This window comes from Coturnix japonica, chromosome 20, assembly GCF_001577835.2.
Source record: "Coturnix japonica isolate 7356 chromosome 20, Coturnix japonica 2.1, whole genome shotgun sequence".
Taxonomy (NCBI): domain Eukaryota; kingdom Metazoa; phylum Chordata; class Aves; order Galliformes; family Phasianidae; genus Coturnix; species Coturnix japonica.
In genome coordinates, this window is record NC_029535.1 from 643749 (window position 1) to 661561 (window position 17813).

A 17813-nucleotide genomic window follows, 5' to 3' on the forward strand; every position below is an offset into this window, starting at 1 on the left:
TACTCGGAGGCAAGCAATCTCTCAGCAGAACTCAGGGAAATCAATAGTTGAAGGAAAATTAGCTCATTAAACAGCCATAAACACAAATGCGAGGATCACTCACATCCTACCACTGCATCCATACAGACATCTGCTCAGTTTCCGGTACACGGAGGGAAGCAGAGCTGCTGGCAGGCAGACCCGGGGGGCCGTGAGGCCTGTCCTCACCCCACTGAGTGTAGGAGGGGTGCTGGGGGTGCTGGGACAGCCCTGCAGGGTGTGCACCCAGCAGGCATTGTCCTCCACCACGAGGAGGCTGGGGCTGTTCTCACCCTGCCCAACACCTTGTTGAGGCTGCACTGTGCTGTTGTGGCAGGATGGCACCCTGAGCAACACACGGAGCCCTCCCAGGGGTGGGAGCTCCTTTCTCCCACGTGGAGGCTGGGAGAGCTGCTGGCATTGCCATCATCACACAGCTCCAGCATTGCCATCATCACACAGCTCCAGTACTGCCATCATCACACAGCTCTGCTATGTGTCCCCCAGAAGGGACTTAGGGGGAAGAGCCGCTGGCTGTTTATCCTGGCAGCAAGGGCAGCATGTCAGCACATTACAGGCCTTTGCTGCTGCCACCATCTGGGAAAAGCACAACAAACCCATTCTGTGACCTGCAGTAGCAGCTGGCAGCGTGCCCTTCTTGGGGTGCACAGAGTGCACAGGGCAGCAGTGGGGTCGGGCGCCATCCTTGGCAGTTTCAGGTCCAATCTGAACAAAGCCTGAGCGCCCAGTGCCACTGCTGAGCCTGGATGAGAGGTGCTGGGATGCTTCGGCACACACTGCCCCCCATCCCCACAGCCAGGGCCTCAAAACTGAGCAAGGGAGAGAACCACAAGGGAGTATTTCAGGTCTTGTGTCCTACTGCAGCAGTCCTGTTACCGAGGGTTACCAGACATGAAAGCACAACTTATTTTCATGTTACTTTATGCAATAAAACAACTTGCTCCTTTTCAGGTTATAGCAGCTCTTAGGAAATAGAACCAATTTAAATCTCATCCCTTCATTACAAATCCTTTCTAAACCAGCGCCGTAGTTTAGCCGAAGTGGTCGGCTCAGCCTCCTCCTGCCACGTGCTTTGCTGTGACTCATGGACACACTTCTTTACCCAGAGCTCCAACACAACTGCAGGGGGGCTCAGACAGCAGGGACGGCCGTGTGCCACTGTGTCCAGGTGCCACCACATCCAGGTGACCACAGGAGAGCGTGGCACTGAGCCCAGTGTCAGCAGGAGGGAGCAAATGGCTGCATGGGCCTGATACTGGCATATGGTCCCTATGGGGGATATCTCAGTTGGAGTTTAGAAGAGGAGCAGTGGGAGGAAGGGGTGTTTCAGGGCCTGAGCAAAACAGCTCGGTCAGGGTAGGGACACAGCTGGGGCAGGGAGGAAACAAGCCCAGAAACTTCAAAGGCATATTTTTGGAGTGAGAATGCGGGTTGGTGACAGGACCGGTTGGGCAGGTAGCAGAGAATGGGGGCACGAAGAGCACCTGGCTCGGGAGAGGGGCCCTGGGGGGGTGAGCAGCTGGGGGGTGGCACTGCAGGACACCCCCCTGGTCCCTTTCCTCATTAGAGACCCCACAGGGGGTGCTGCCCTCAGGAGTGTCCAGAGGGGTGGCTGCTTTGCAGGACAGTGAGTGACTGTGGATCCACCAGCATCACCCATCAGCTGCAGAGGCACCGAGCAGGGACATGCCCACGTGTTCCCTGCTTCTCTGTGGTGTCCTCAGCTGCTGCCCTGTCCTACCGCTCTGCAAAGCCAACCCCATGCTTCCTGTCCACAGATCCCTGCTGAAGGTGTCTCCAGGGCTCAGGGCTGGCTTTAGGCTCCACTTCCTCCCATCAGGGCAGCAGGGGGTGCAGAGGGGGCCATCACAGCCTGGGCTGTGTCTGCAGTGTTTTCCAGAACCGCTGTGATCCAAAGAGTGTGGGGCATTCGGAAAAGAAACAAGCAAGCCAAGCCAGGCATTCTCCATCATGTCCCAGCAGCCGAGGCTCAGTAGCTGAAGCCTCCTCTCCAAACACCGATGGCTTTGTGGCTCTGTGTGCGCCATTCATGTGTGCGCCGTACATGTATGCACCTTCCATGTGTGCACCATCCCTGCATGCACCAACTCCTGTGCACCATCCACGTGTGCATCATTCCTGTGTGCATCAGTGCCTGCACAGCATCCCTGTGTGCACCACCTCCTGTGCACCATCCACGTGTGCACCATCCCCCACACACCATCTCTGTGTGCATCATCTCCTGTGCACCATTCCTGTGTGCAGCATCCCTGTGTGCACCATCTCCTGTTTGCCATCTATGTGTGCACCATCTCCAGTGCGTCGTCCCTGTATGAATCGTCCCCTGTGCAATCTGCACTGTGAAACTGCAACCCAGAGGTTCAGCCTGGAAGCACCTCACTGCGATCTCCTCCTCTGTGGGACCAAGGAAGGCGCAGTCATGTCCGACACCACAAAAAACAGATTGGAGCTCAGTCTCCCTCACTCAATTCACAAACTCACGGTGTTGGGTTCATGTTTGAAAATCTTGAAGCAAAGCCTCTGAAAAATGCAAAAGTGAATTGATGTCCAAGAGAGCAGACAGCTGTGCTGAGTCCCCACATGTGTGACCAGCCATTCAGCAACGTGGTGCCAGCTTTGCTGAGCCAGGTGGGAGCCATGTCCCTGTCCCATCATCTGGGCTGGCTGCAGCTTGTCCCTGCCCAAACCCTGTGTGATTCAGCCGCTCAACACCCTCATCACACAGGTGGTCGGCTTTCCTCTTCAGTATTTGATTGAATCCTCCGCTGGTGGATCTGAGGATGTTCTGCCCATCCACCCATGCCAGTAGCACAGCCGGGCAGGGGGGAGAGCTCTGGGTTGGCCAGGAGGACAGAGCAGGGCCAGGGATTGTCCCACCAGCTGAGCTCCTCCCTGCCCAGCTGCTGCCACCAGAAAATCAGGAAAGCATTGGCTTGGTGTGGAGTTTTGTGCTGTTTGGGGCTTAGGAGCCACAACTGTGGCAAACAGTTGTCTCTGGTCAGGAGATGCTCTGAGCCAGGAGATGTTCTGAGCCAGGAGATGCTCTGAGCCAGGCTGCCCGCGGGGTCGGAGCTGCTCGGGTCATCACCGTGCTTCAACATGAGGAGATCCGAGGTTGGAGCAGGTGCCGCTGCCTGTGTGTCTGCATGGGGAGAAGTGTTCAGGCTGGGGATGGAGTATCTCTGCTGGAGGCTCCGTGTGCCCGGGCAGGAGAGCTGCCGTGCCAGCTGGGGCTGACCAGCGCTGCGGGGGGAGAAATGGGCCTTTTTGGAAATGGACCTAGGCTTACCATGTCCCATCCACACTGCCAGCTCCTCCTTTCCAAAATCCATACTGCCCACCAGATCTATGACCCCAGGCAGGTTTATGGCACAGCTTTATTCCATCATTGCACAGCTCCGCTGCTGGGAGTGCACAGCTCAGCAAAGGATGTCACCTTGCTCCATTACTGCAGGCTCTCACACTGCACCTTGCACTGGGGACTGCCCCAAGCTGCAGCACCCACTGCTCCTGCAGTGGCTGAGGGTTGGGCTGTGGCCAGAAGAGCAGGCAGCACAGCTTGCCCACCCAGCAGCCCTTTGGAGCAGTGAGACAAAACCCAGTGGCTCTGTGATCAGTCCTCACCCTCCTGCCCATGCTGGGAAGGGCGCTGGCTGACAGAGCTCTAAAGCACCAACAGCTGCTGCCTGCCAGCGAGTGAGAGGACAGGAAGGGGCTGCGGGGCCGAGCAGCTGAGCAGTGCCAACCAGCCCATCCTGCTGCAGGTTTATGGCTCAGCACCTCACACGGAGCCGACCTGGGACAGCTCCCGGTGGGGGGGACCCACGTGAGGGGGGGGCACAGCACCATGATGGTGCTACCAGTCCTCATAGCACTGCTGTCAGCACGGGGGGTCCTCCCAGCACAGCATGTCCCCCCCAGGCAGCCCCCAGCTCTGCCAAGGACCACTCCCAGAGGCAGCTGTGGGTCAGAGGGCTGCGCTATGGGCTGGGGAAGAACTCCCGGCAGATCCTCCACGGGGATGCTCCCAGACCAACAGCGTAACTCCATGTCCTGAGCCACCTGGTGCTGCTTTTGGAGCAGAGAGTGGAGGCACTGGGGGGAACTCGATGCTCCCAGGGCACCGTTGCTGTTCAGGAGCATGGGGGGCCTCTTTGCTTCATCTCACAGACATACCTGCTCCCACCCCTGCTCCAGTGGGCACCCCACGGCACCCAGCACCACGTTCAGCAGCTGCTGAGCTTCAGGGAGGAGACTCCACGGCCTGTGAGGACAACAGGGTGTGCTGATGTGCGGAGGGAGCCTGTCAGCTCCCGGTCTGTTTCTGTTGCCCGCGGTCCCACCCCCACGCACCGCCGGCTGCTCCTCTCTGCACGCTCCCATAGTGGAGATGCTCTGTTCCTTCCATCGCCACCGCAGCGCTCCGCTGCCCCCTCTGCTCTGCCCACATCCCCCCGTGCTGGAGACCCCCCGCACAGCGCTGAGCCCGGCGCTGGGCTGCCCCGACCCGCTGCAGCGCCTCTGCTGCCTCCCGTGGCACCGCGGGTCTCTCCGCACTGCGGGGAAGGCGCAGCGGTGAGTCCCGGCTCCACTGCGGCCATTCCCACCATTCTGCTCTCAACTCTTCGAACTGACGTTCGAGTTTGGAGCGTAATTGTGCACGTTTTATCTAAAAATAAGAGTCCTGCGGGCACTGAGCACAGAGCGCCCGGCGGCTCTCACTGCGGAGGAGGCGCGGAGCCATCGCTGCTACCGAGTGTGTCAGCTAATGAAAACAGTACTTACAATAATCACAATATTTCTTTATTTGCATGTAAAGATGACATAATAAAAGATAATTAGCAGCATGTGAAGTAGTTCTACTACTCAATTTTCTCAGTTTAGATAATTAATTATCTTAGTAAAATGCATCATTACGGCTAATTTTAGAAAATCTAGCAGCTGCAAGGTCATAGTGGGAACCATTTCAATTTGTAATTGGAAGAAACATGAAAGTGAGTCAGATAATCTGTTATTAGATGGTAATAACGAACCGCACGGGCACATATATTAAGTGTTTTAAGAGGCAGAAGATGCGCGGAGTCATTTACCAGCATCGTCCTACGGGCTCCGGGCTGCCGGAGCTCAGCCCGTGGCCGTGTCCCTCACTGCTGCTGCGGGGCCGGACGCTCTGTCGGCGATGTTCCCTCCCGAGTCTTCACCCGGCAGGTTCCGAGTTACCCCGGCTGGGTCCCGCAGCCCTGAGCGCCGGGGCCGCCTCACAGCGCGCTGCCATCAATCACAGCCACCGCTGAGCTGAGGGCAGGTGAGCGCTGGGCCGGGTGATCCCGGTAACAAATCGTACCTTGGTGCACTAAGCAGGACATCCCACCGTTCCCCCGGGCAGCAGGAAGCAGCGCACACCGCACTGTGCTGGGGGCTCCGCGCTGCTCTGCCCGGCCTCTCTGCAGGGTTCCTCCCGTTCCAATGCCCACGAAAAGCCGCGGTCCCAGAGGGGCGCTCCGTGCCGCACCGCTGTGTGCGGAGACACGGCAGGGTGGGACGGGGCGGCCAGGACCCACCGCTGGGCACTGAAACGCACGGCTGGGCCCAGAGCAGCAAACGCCTCTTGGAGCCCAGGCCGGGCAGGGGGTGCTGCCGGCTCCTTGTGGCCCCCACCGCACCGCCTCGGCAGGAGCTGCGCCCCTCGGCCCGCCTCCCCTCCAACCCGAGCCACCAAGCTCAGCAATTCTTCCCCGCACTCTGCACCAAACAAAGGCCGTGCGATGCCGGCAGCGCTGCCTTCACACCGCGCGGCTTTAGTGCCTCAGCTCCCCCCGCCCGCCCCGCGGCCCCCGGCCCTTCGTGCCCACCCTGCGGGCGGAGCAGCAGAGGGCGCACAACGCCTCGATCCGCCGCGCTCACGGGAAGCGGCACCGCGGGTATTAACAACCGAAAGAGCTGGAAAATCAACACCAGGAACGGAGAGCTGGAAAGTGGCTTAGATAAGAACCTTTAAAATTTATTGGACTAATTGTGTTACATTCAATATTTGATGTGTTTCTCCTGGACAAAGAATTGGCATAAATACAAACAAGCCTTTGTGTGCCTTCCCTAAATAAACAGGAGATAAAGGACCAGAGACGAGGGAACGTCGTTCACTTCTTCATATTTACACTTTGCCTTTACTTTACAACTCAGCGCCGGGGATATTTACAGAAAGTACAGTAGGAACAAAAAGATCACGGCTTGGCAACGTACAGAGACACAGCAACTGAGCGCGGCTCCGAGCACGGGACGGCGGCAGCTCACCCCGAACTGCTCCAGCAGCCACGTGCAGGAGCACACCACGTGCACCACCCGCCGTGCTCCAAAGGCGTCGCTCAGTCGCTGCTCACAGCCGCGCGGAGCCGCCCCGATGTGGGCACGCAGAACCCCAGCACCACCCCCCCCCCCGCTGCACGCTGTACGTGTGCCACGCATCTCACAGGTACCTTTAGGAAAGGATGGTTTCTTTGAACGAGTCTTTATTAAGGTACTACGCTTCTGCAATTCCAGCGCTGCATTTAACAAGGTGGCAGCTGCCCCCCCCCCCCCCCGCCACGAAGAGGACGCATCATTCAGAGCGGAGTTACCGACCGAAAGGCGCTGCTGTGTGAACAGAGGAACGTGTTTGGTTGTGTCACATCTGGGACTGAGCAGCTCGGTGCGCTGCGCTGCCCCGCGGTGGGTACGGACACAAAGAACGGCCATGCAGGTTGTGAGGCTGCCAGCTCTACAGGGCAGTTTGTGGTGCGGAGCCCCACGAGCTCCGGGTCTCAACAGAAGCATCACGACTGACATAAACAGCAGCTTTGCTCTCAGCCCCGGGAGAGAAGAGCTGAAGCCATCCTGGGCCACCCACAGCCACCAGCTCTGCTGCCTGGCTTTGCTTCCACGCTGCTCCTCACAGCACCCACAGAGAGCCCCGAGCACGGGCACAGCTCCCCAAGGGCACTGCAGCCTGCACCCAAACCAAGGGCTGAGAGCACAGTGCACTCCTGGAGCCACTGCTCTGCTACACTGCACTGCTACACTGCACTCAGGCTCACCTCTGCAGATCACAAAACCCCACAGTTATGGGCAGGTCACACCGTGTGCCATGTGTTCAGTGTTCTCATTAACGCTGCTGGCCCCGTCTGGACAGAGTTGATCTGCTCTCGAGATGTGACACAGTGCCCTGCTGTCCCTGTCAGCACTGCTCAGGTGGGCGCCACATCATGCTTTGGACGGAACAAGGATCAGACCTAAGTGCTGCTCCACAGCCCAGCATTACAATGCAGTGCTTCAAGCAGCTCCTTTGGCTCTCTGACTCAGGAGCAGATGCCCAGGGCTCCCCTAGCACAGCTCCGCTCCTGCCCGCACCGCACACCTGAAGGCAGCAGCTGCAGCAGCTCACTGCACTACCAAGCAATGGTTCTGCACGTAACACTCACAGCTCTGGGAGATGGGCTTCAAGCTGAAGATGTGCAAAGGTTCGATCACTCCATATGTTTCTTTTAGTTTCACATGCACTGCTCATGCCTTTTAAGTCAGTGGACTGCAGTGTGTTTGGCTGTTATTCAGATCTGACAGGTACATACACAACGTGGGTAAATTCGGTGTCTGTGCATTAAATGCAGACGGGCAACAGCTGAGCAGAGATGAGGCCACGCTCACTCTCAGCTTTGCCAGACCCAGTGCTGCCGCTCACACACAGGGCAGTGCAGGCACATGGCAGCTTTGCTCCCTGCTATGATGATCTCATGACGTGGTTTGGTTCCTCCATTTGTGATCCATCCTGGACCAAACCCCCCAGCAGCTCCCTGTGCCCACCCTGCAGCTGTGCTCCTGTTCCCCATCTCCCCTCAGCTGACACCAGCACATCCCTGTGCGTGGTTTGAGGTGTGCGGGACCTCCCTGAAGGACCACACACCGATGGGGTCGGGGCACATTCCTGGCAAGGAAGCTGTAATGAAACAAGTGAGACTGTTGCAGGTCAGAACTGTTGCAAAAAGTAGCTGAAATACCAAAGTGACTCAGGGGCATTACCGCAGTGTGCATTAAAAGCTTCCGAGAAACACTGTCATAACTTGAGGAGCTCTACAAATTCCTTACGTTTATGCTCCCTACTCCCTCCTTACTGGAAGGAAAGGAACTCATGCACTGCCAGCCATCGCAGGCGGCACCTACACAGGAGCAGCAGCGATGATTCATTCCTGCCACACAAGACAGGTCTGTGCTGGGGGCCTGGAACACTCCTGAGGGCGGCAGTGCCTGCTGCAGCTTTCATATTCCCAGCACTGAAGTGCAGTTGTAAACATCTTTTCCCAGCACAGCCTGGGGGAGGCTCTAAGCTCAGCAGCCCGGAGTGCAGCCTCAGAGGAAGCAAAGCGTGCGAACAGAACCGAATCCACACCACTCTGTTCCCTCTGGGCCAGGCAGAGACCCAGCTGTGTCTGAGCTGGGCCAGGGAGACACCGGCAGCTCAGAGAAACTTCTGACCAAGGGGAGGGGAATCACTGCTGCTGAGAAAGCGCAGCAGCCTCAGAACAATTGTAAGTTACAGCTCCAAATGGGCGTTCCATGGAACGGCGAGTTAACGGACAGAGCAAGAGTTCTCTGCTCTTCTGTTCCAATTTGTTTCACCGTCTGGGTAAAAGGAGCTTCCGAGAAGTGCAGAAGCTGCTAAAGCTGCGTATTTGATACATATCAGGCAGGAGGCAGCCCCAGAACCTCAGCTTTCAGCAGAAGGAAAGCAAGAAATGTTTGCACATTTAATGAAAATGGCGACCGAGCGACATTTCAGCAGCATCAGCTGCATACAAAAATAAAATCAGGCTACCAAAATTAAACACGACATTTTGCAACAGACCTGAAAGTCACAACCTTGTTTCTATTGAACCAGGATCTCTTATCTGGTAAGAAGGTGTGGCTGAAATCGGGCCCCTCCCGGCTCTGAGTTTGTTCCCAGGACAGCAGAGATGCTGTGTGTGGACCCACAGGGGGGACTGTCACACACAGCATCGCAGTTCTGGATTTGGTGACCTGACATTCCCGAGCAGCTTTCCTCCCCGTGGCTTCCAACCCGCCTCATGCAGCGCAGTGTCTCCTGCAAGATGCTGAAGGGGGTCAGAAACTTCTCCTCAAGTACTTGTGGGGACAGCGAGCGCTCAGAAGGAGCTTCCCTCCTCAAGGAGAGATCCCACTCCTCTCCCCCGGTGCGTGGGCATAGTGAGCTGTCTGCAGGCAGGCTGGAGTGCCTCGTGTTCTTTGTACATAAATGCAGAGATAGTTTTGCTTTGATTGTTTTCTTGTCACAGAACGAGACACAGATCTTAATTAGCCCGGAATCGATGTCTGTGTGAAGAGATTATGTTGTGAGCATCCAGGAAGACTGGAATTAAGTCATCTTTCGAGGGTAGGTGAATGGAGTCAGCATCCCAACTGCAGCGTTTTGGATTCGTTCCTCACTCCTCCCACACGGTATCTGCTGACTTGTGCTAAAATACGGTTTCCTGAATTCTGGAGGGCTGAGGAAATTTGTTGTTATTTCACCGTTTTCATTACTGTAGCCACCAAGCTCTGATCTAATTGTCCAGGGAGGATAATGGCCTATGGGTTGCAGTTCTTGAGCCCAACCTCCTGGAAAAGCGAGGTATAAAACTCGGGCTCCAGCTGCCTGTTGCGGTACTTATTGACAATGTCTGCGATTTTCTGTTTTCGGCGGACGTGGGGGGGGTTGTAGGAATCACTTTCCAGCCTCTTTCTCCGACAAATATTTATTACTGTTTGCCTCACTAAAAAACCTGAAGAAGAAAGAACGTCGGAAATGAGCTTAAACAAATTCAGCCGTCCCCTGTGATGGTTTTACAGCTAAAGGAAACACAGGGTCCCAGCCCGCCCAGGAACCCAGGGGAAGATGCTCAGCAGCTCCAAGCAGAGAACTTTTCAGAAAGGCCATCCAGTAACTGGTCACCCCTGTCCCCAGCCCTGTAAACCCGTTTTAATGTGAAGCTCAAATAAGAAGGGGGTGAAGTCAGCAGTACATCCATCCAGAGAGAGGAGAAAGAGTGCTCTCCAGCTCTGCCAGTGCCAGGCAGCAGCTACAGCACCCTTGGGACCAAGTCAGTAAGTGAGACAGGGCCTGCTGGCAGAAGAGCAGTATGACAGCTGGAGGCTGGGCATACAAGGACTGGGCCTGAGGTGGCAGTGGGTGATGCTGAGGAGCCATCTGGGAGTAGCAAAACCTACCGCAGAGCCAGCAGGGTTGGTAGAACTGCACCTCTGAGCAGGGGGAGGGAAGAGGGTGGACTGTGGCTAAGAACAGCAGACTTACTGCTATCCTGAAATCAAATTCATAAGCATCTCATGGAAAAAGTGTTCATTGACCTCTTTTCTGCCTATACAGAGGTGTCGGTAACAAAGCGAACACTGCATTCCTTATCTAGAGGACCTGATTCCTGACTGCACACAAGCTACGTTTACTGACCTTAGAGATCAGACAAGTGCCACTGTTTTACTCCTGGTGCAGATGAAAAACCAGCACCACCCTGTGAGAAACACACCTGGTTCTTCATTAGCACAAGTTGCTGTTCCCAGCTGAGATCACAAACTTTATCTGAAGGCCCTGCCTGGCTTCCCTTTCACTATCACTGAACACCATGTGCAAGACCAGAATTGGAAGTCATCCCCAGCAGATTCCTACATCAGTTTTATGTCCAAGTGCTCTACGCAGAGTGTATTCATTTCAACCTGCCTCAGGAATAGCTCCCACTAGAGAGAGATTTCCAGTTGTTGTGTTTATAACAGCACAGATAGCCAAGATCAGTCATTAATACATCCAGGAATACATGAAAAGGTGGGCAGCAAGCCCACATTAACGTGGGCCTACCCATCTCTGTGGCTTTTTGTTGCAAGCCTTTTTTTAAAGCAGAGGGAACAAGCGCAACGTGCCAGCAGAGCCCAGGAACCCAGCAGTACCCTTTAGCAGTTGAGAAACACCAGCATCGTGGCCTTCAGTGCTGAACATCAGGGTCACATTTCTGTTCTTACCACCCACACTATGTTTTTTCCTTCCACTCAAAGCCACCACCTGGCTCCCACAGAGCAGCCCTATCCCACAACTGCTCCAGCTAAATGCTAACCACCTCCTCCCTCTGCTGTCCCCACTGCCGCTCTGGTGGCAAGAACAAAATACAGACCTGCTGGAATGTCCAATACCCAGTGATAGATCCCAGACTGTGCACTGTGCAGATCCATTATTACTCACACACCACAGACACCTGAGCTTTCCCTCACTCAGATCCCCATTAAGTTCTAGGGATTAGCCAGATCTCACTGTAACAACATAACAGAGGAGTGGAAATGGGTAGCACAAACATTACTACAAAGAGTGTTGGTTATGGTTTGCCTTTCGTGAAGGAGTACAGGCAGAATCACTGCTGGTAGGATGACATGATGCATGAGGACCAAACGGGAAAGACCAGACCACTCAATGAACTGCCTCCAAATGAAAAGGAATAAAAGAAACCACAGGTGTTCCTAACCCCTGTCAGCTTACCAAGAGCTCTCCTACTGACTATCATCCCATCCACCAACGGGATAACCATGTTGAATTTCCCAGTTGCTCCTTGTAGTTTTATCCTGAATAAGCCAGTGTTTAAAGGATGAATGAAGATCACAGGAACTTCTTTCTCAGGAGTGGCAGATCTTAAGGGAAAAAAATATACATCAGTTCTATAGCAGTGTTTCAATTAAAGCAATCATTTTCCTTCGTAGATGCAGTGTTAAAACGATGTTAAAACATCTCGTGGCTAAACCAGCAGGGTTCCTGCATGCATTCGCTGCACCTCAGGATGGCTGCAACAGCTACACTGCTCCTACAAACTTCTGTCACCACAGAATGTGAAAGCCCTACAGATGGGGCTTTGAGCTTCATGACAGACGTGCAGCATCAACCACCTCACCAGGGAGTGAGCCAGGAAGGAGCCTGATCACAAACCCAAGAATAAGACTACACATCTTCTACCCCTTCACTTTTGTTTCAACCTCAGCAATATGAAAAGCCCTTTCATTTGCTTTTTTTCCCCTCAGCAGAAAAGGAATCCACTGGAGGAGCTCATCCATCTTTTCAACAACACTGTCTACAGTTTTTGGAGATGCCTGTGAAAGCTGAAGAATGCAAATAAGCCGGGTTGTGGCTTCTGAAGTGCAGCACAGACTGCTGTCCAGAAGAGCCAAGAAAAATAATGAAAGTAAGAGCAGTCTTACCTTAGGGAAGTGCTGCTGTTGGCCGTAGTTTCTACACCTGTGCTGGTCTCAGACACCAGATCAGGGAGGGGAAAGTTTTCTGCAGGAGGACATGGAATAAAGATTAGCTTCCCCAGTTTGCTTCTTTGTTTTTGTGCAAAATCATTGCCAGCCAAACCCATGTGACCCTTAAGCATCTATATCAGGGATGTTCCGGAAAAACTGGTGATACCAAGTCTGTTCTAGTCACTTAAGCAGAACAGGTGGAACACAGACACTCCTCCTTTGTCCACTGCTCAGTACCTTGGGGAACACATCCCAGACCCTCAGCTCTCTCAGTGCCAAAGGTCAGAATCTCCAGAGCAGCAGTGAAGCAGAAAGAAGCTGAATTGTGTCACAGTCACAAAACACCTCTCAAATTATTATTCATAACTTCTTCTCCCATCTGCAAGTCATCAGCCTCAAGAACAGTGCTGGGAATTTCAAATGGCACCGCTGCTCACATCTGCAGTTCTGCCATGGGAATACCAATCTGCACCAGCAAACAGCATCGTAAAGCCCACACAACAACCCACTGCTCTGCTGCCTTGCCCTCAGTAACAGGTGCAGAAGGAATAAATGAGAACTGGAATGGAATGTGGCATTTCCCATTGTTCATTCAAGGGCAGAAGCTTACAGAAAAGTTTGGGGGGGGGATAAAAGTATGGTTCAGACACCACGATAACACAAAGCACTCTTGTAGCAAAGTGAACGTAAGCCTGAAAACACTTTGTGCCACCACAACTGGGGTGCTGAGTGCACACAGCACATGGGACTAACAGAGTGGGTGGCCACAGAAATATTTTGAGATGAAGCAAGAGGAAGAGCCAGCAGCTGGCACAGCAGAGAGAGCCTGCACTACAGTCAGCTCTTCCACTGTGCAAACATGAAGATGGCATAAGGCAAAAGCCAAGAACACAAGAAGCATGAGGCAAATCCTCTGGGCTAGAAGCGACCTTCAAGAGCTCCCCCACAAGTCATCCAACTGCCAAGCACACATACTGGGGCTCAGAGACTCGTTTCTTCGGCTGCCGGCCCATAGCTCTGGGGGACTCCCCTGGCTGCTAAAGGAGCAGCTGAGCAGAACACATGTGTGCAGCAGTCACTGCTCCTCCAGTGAGCCAGTCTGAGCTGCCACCTACATAGGAGAGGGTCAGGGACACCACCAGCTCAGGAAATGAAGTGGCTGAGGGGCTCCTGGTGCTAAGGAGGCCAATGTCAGGATAAGGAAGAGATGCTCCAGAACTTCATGTGCGTATACCAATCCCAGACATTGCTCTGCAGTATGTCTCTTTGGACATGAAGATCTTTGTGCCTGAGTCCTGGGTGGGAAAGGGAATATTTCATACTAGTAACTTCTGGGAAGCTTCCTCTGATCTCTTGCACTCTCTTGGTTGCTATCCTCTGGGAGGTTCTAAGGGTTTAATTAATGCTAAGCTGGGAACCCGGATTAGAAATCAGAGGCGGAATAACAACTTCAAACAGATTATCTGTTGCTGGCAGTGTTACAGACCCTGCTAGGCCAGGCCAGCACAGACAGGCTCTCAGATCCCACTAAAGCCAGGCTCATGGCTTAGAACTAGCATGCAAGAAGCTCTCATGAACAGAGAACTCCTTGAGCCTGGGGGAGAGGCTGCCAGCACTAACCATGCTATGTCTACAACAGGATGGACAAAGCTGGGTCTCTCTCCAGTTATCCAGACTCAGGGGGGAAACACCAAGGCAAGAATCATTAATTCAGCACGAGGAGTAGGATGCTGCCTGAACAATGGCATGCAGAAAGGCAACGGGCTGCCCAGCATCATCCAGACTGGCAATGTGAGCAGATTAAGTGAGCCCTCCACATGACAGATCAAAGTAGAAAGTTCCAAAGGTACCGAGAAACTGATGATCCCCTCAGAACTGAACCAGCAGATCAGAAGAAAAACAAGGGTCAGAAAGTCACTTTTCTAAAGGAAGAGCAGCAGCTCCATTCCAAGAACACAGCAGCTGGGAGCACACTGGTCTTATACACTGAGCTTACAGAGAAGCTCCATGAGGGTGTTTTGCATGCACTGCCAGAGCTAAAATAATCTCCAGCTCTACAGCCAGTGATTCACTTACACACCCCCGTGGACCATCACTCAAATATCAAAGAACGGTTTTAGAATCGAGTGTCAGCTATAGAAATTGATAGGGATTTAGCTTATTTATTTTAGAGGAACGGAGCTGAACTTTTCTTCTCATTTCTGTTCTGTTGCTACATCAGTGAACAAGGAAAATTCTACGCACCTATATCATCATAACGTTCAACCCAGACCACGTACACTTTGGTTTCAGGTCCCATTGGTGGAATAGTCCGGCCCTGAGGCACCCTCTTGGATCTGGAAGTAGGGCTGAGCTGTTTTGAACACAAGAGAAAAGCAGGATTTGCAAACACCAGAAGCCCAGAGATTTACCTAAAGCATCTCATCAATTGTTCCTTCTTCTTCCAGATTTCAGACATGTACAACCTCTGCAAATGAGTACGATGGGGCTGCAGTGGGACTACTCCACTCAGAAGCAGTAATTTGGGTCTCCACAATACTTACATTCAACATAAACAAGAGAAAAGTATCTCATTCCTTTAAACACTGAAAAAAATGTCAATTCTTTGTTTTACTTTGTCACTCACCTCCAAGCTGCAGTTGGTGCAACTGCTCCACATTCCTTGGGAACATGCACAAGCACTGCAGTATCCCCATGCTGTTGTGGAACCCCATCATGGCAAAGCTTTATGATGTTCTCATTATCAACTCAATATTTTGGAGCAAATCTACTCATTATTCAAAGAAATGCCTTTTTCCTTCCTAATTTTCCCACCCAATCCAGTGAGCTAAACTGAGGTTCCCACCCTAGACTCCAGTTCATTTATCCTCATTCTTACTGTGCTTATACTAGGAGTAATTTTCTGCAAGAAAATCCAATAAAAAGGCAACAGCTGTTATTTAGACGAGTCATTTAATCATCTTAAAAACTCATTCAAGTTTTTCCTAACATTCTCAAAGATTCTAAATCAGTAAGTAAGTACATCTGGAAGTAAATTTATAACAAGAAATAAGCAGTAGTAAATCCTTTCTGTTCAAGTCTTTCTGCTTAGCTACCATACTCACAAGCAACTTCACCACAGATAATTCAGCCACAACTGACACAGGCTGTTTTAAACCAGGTAGGGATGAGCAGCCATATTAATCCATCCTGAACTTCCAAGCATGGACTGGGGTCTGGCTTACTTCAGGAATATTACATATACTTTTTCCTGCACACGTTTTTACACAATTTTAGCATGCAAGATGTTCCCCTACTTAGCAAGTTTTATAGTTAATTAATGTAACTTTGCAATCTCCTACTGTTGGCGCAATCATGAGCCATACTGAAGCTGCTGTGAAAGATCAACATCTAGGAACGAGTGACTCCTAATATCGGGAGACTGAATTTTGTACAGTCAAAACCCACTGCAACACTGCTATTGTGCACCTTGAAGAAAAGAAAAAATCAACAAAAAAACCCCACCAAACCAATAAATGCTGTTTTTCAGAGCAAATTTTGTCTTACCCGCTGAGAGGGATTAAGATTGTCTGTATGACTGGGGAAGAGTTCAAGTGTCAAAGATGGCTGTTTTAATATTCCTGGCAGCAGATCCATGTTGGAGTCACTTTCTTGATCAGAGACATTGCTTTCCAATGAATCAGCTGTAAGCCAACAGAAAAGTGAGTTTTGTCTTTTCTTCTGCCCCCAAAAATCCCCGAAGTTGTTACCATAGGTACAGTCTTGAAACTCAGAAAGGTTCTAAGGTTTTTGAAACCGAACGTATATGGATGGGCATACAGTCAAGAATTCAGCAGTGGATAACTGCGAGTTATGCCAGAAACTGCAATTAAAGCACTCACTATGGATTTAAAGCATCCTGTCCGATTATGTCATTTCCTACACAACACAGCCTCTTCCTACAGATATAATTACCTCACAACCTTTTGAAACCATCGTGCAGAATTTCATTGGGAGTAAAAAACATCATGAAAGCTCTTGCTCCCCTACATGGCCATTAGGCACGTGCTCCTCCTTGTGTTGCAGGAGCATGTCAACAAGAAGGGACAGAGAAGAACAAAACCAGCAGCAAAATTGCTCTGGACTCAATAGCGGGGATTAATATATTTTAACAATATCAGAACTGCAGACCAAACCCATACATCCAACCTAAGGCACCCACACAAGCATGTACTACCCTGCAAACCTGGACAGTCATTTGATGCTTAGACTGGGAAAACAAAGGAGCCCTGAACAGGTAACACCTTAGAAGGATTCTAAGGATAAGGACATTTAAATCACTATTTTTCTGACAAGGATCCTGATTCTGCTTCTGACAAAACTATTTTAAAAAAAACAAACACCACCACCTGTTGTTCTGTTTGTGTTTGTTTGTAAAAATGCATACATAAATGATCTTACTTAGGGACTCCACTGGTGACGGGACAACAAAAGCTATTTCTGTCAGGGCATCAGCATAATACAGCACCTTCTTCTGCCCATTGAAGATACTTGCTCCAACATCTTCCGAAACTATTACATCATCTGAAACAAATACAAAAGGAAGAATAAGTCAAAAGGAAGTTTTCCCTCTCTAGGCACAGACCTTCGACCACAAGGCACAATGAGAAGAAATCACATAAATCACATTTTAAAATGAGATTTCACAGTTAAATTTCACAGCTAACAACAACTTTCAGAGAGACTTCTTTGATATTTTAAAGTATACAGCACCATGGGTTGGAAGGAGGATTTACTCTGAATATATTTCAATTACACTTACCATATGTAATACTTTCCTTGGACTGAACAGGTAAATAAGGAACTAAGTGGTCACTAAGTAAGCATCTCCTACAAGGATTCATCCAGTTGCTGTTTCTATTCATATCCTTAACACAGGCTTTGCTCAGTTTGTCATTCAGTCTCAAAAGACAGCTTACATTTGTAGCTTCAGCCTGACAATATTCTAGAATTGAAGCCAATTTCTATAAATTCCTCTCTATATATAATTTAAAAAAACCCACACCCTTGAACTGAAGCTAATGCAAGAGAGCTCCTAGTTCTCAGCCCCCACTTATTCCCACATCACAGCTGACCAACCCATCAGGCTGTCACAGTACAGAAAGCAAACAAGCCTTCAGTGGAGCTGCGCTACACAAACATGATGCAAACCACCTTTTCCTTTCTCCATACTTCCTCCAGAAAGAACAGCAAAGGCTTTAAGCCAAATTATTTCTCTGAGCCAGTTTACAGAGCAGCCCCTGGAACAGCTGCCTCAGCAAAACCAGTGGGGCGGTGAGTTCAGCACACTGACATGAAGCCATGGCCAGAGGCACAACCAGGAGCTCAGGGCCATGCCTCACCATCAGGGAGCAATCTCTCAAGCTCTTGGGGAGCAGCAACTCGACCCAAATTCAGCT

The 17813-nt window shown here is 51.6% G+C and overlaps 1 protein-coding gene across 5 annotated transcripts in view; it reads right to left on the reverse strand.

Annotated features, from left to right (window-relative positions):
- Positions 1 to 6036: 6036 nt before the first annotated feature.
- Positions 6037 to 17813, reverse strand: part of RALGAPB (Ral GTPase activating protein non-catalytic subunit beta) — a 63023-nt gene continuing 51246 nt past the window's right edge. For all 5 annotated transcript variants that reach the window (XM_015881297.2, XM_015881295.2, XM_015881293.2 and 2 more), the window contains 6 exons: positions 16816 to 16938; positions 15922 to 16058; positions 14620 to 14728; positions 12331 to 12409; positions 11621 to 11769; positions 6037 to 9866 (listed from right to left, as the gene is read on the reverse strand). In XM_015881297.2, coding sequence (XP_015736783.1) covers positions 9673 to 9866; positions 11621 to 11769; positions 12331 to 12409; positions 14620 to 14728; positions 15922 to 16058; positions 16816 to 16938 — 791 coding nt within the window. In that variant the 3' untranslated portion in view covers positions 6037 to 9672. The remainder of the gene's footprint in view (positions 9867 to 11620; positions 11770 to 12330; positions 12410 to 14619; positions 14729 to 15921; positions 16059 to 16815; positions 16939 to 17813) is intronic.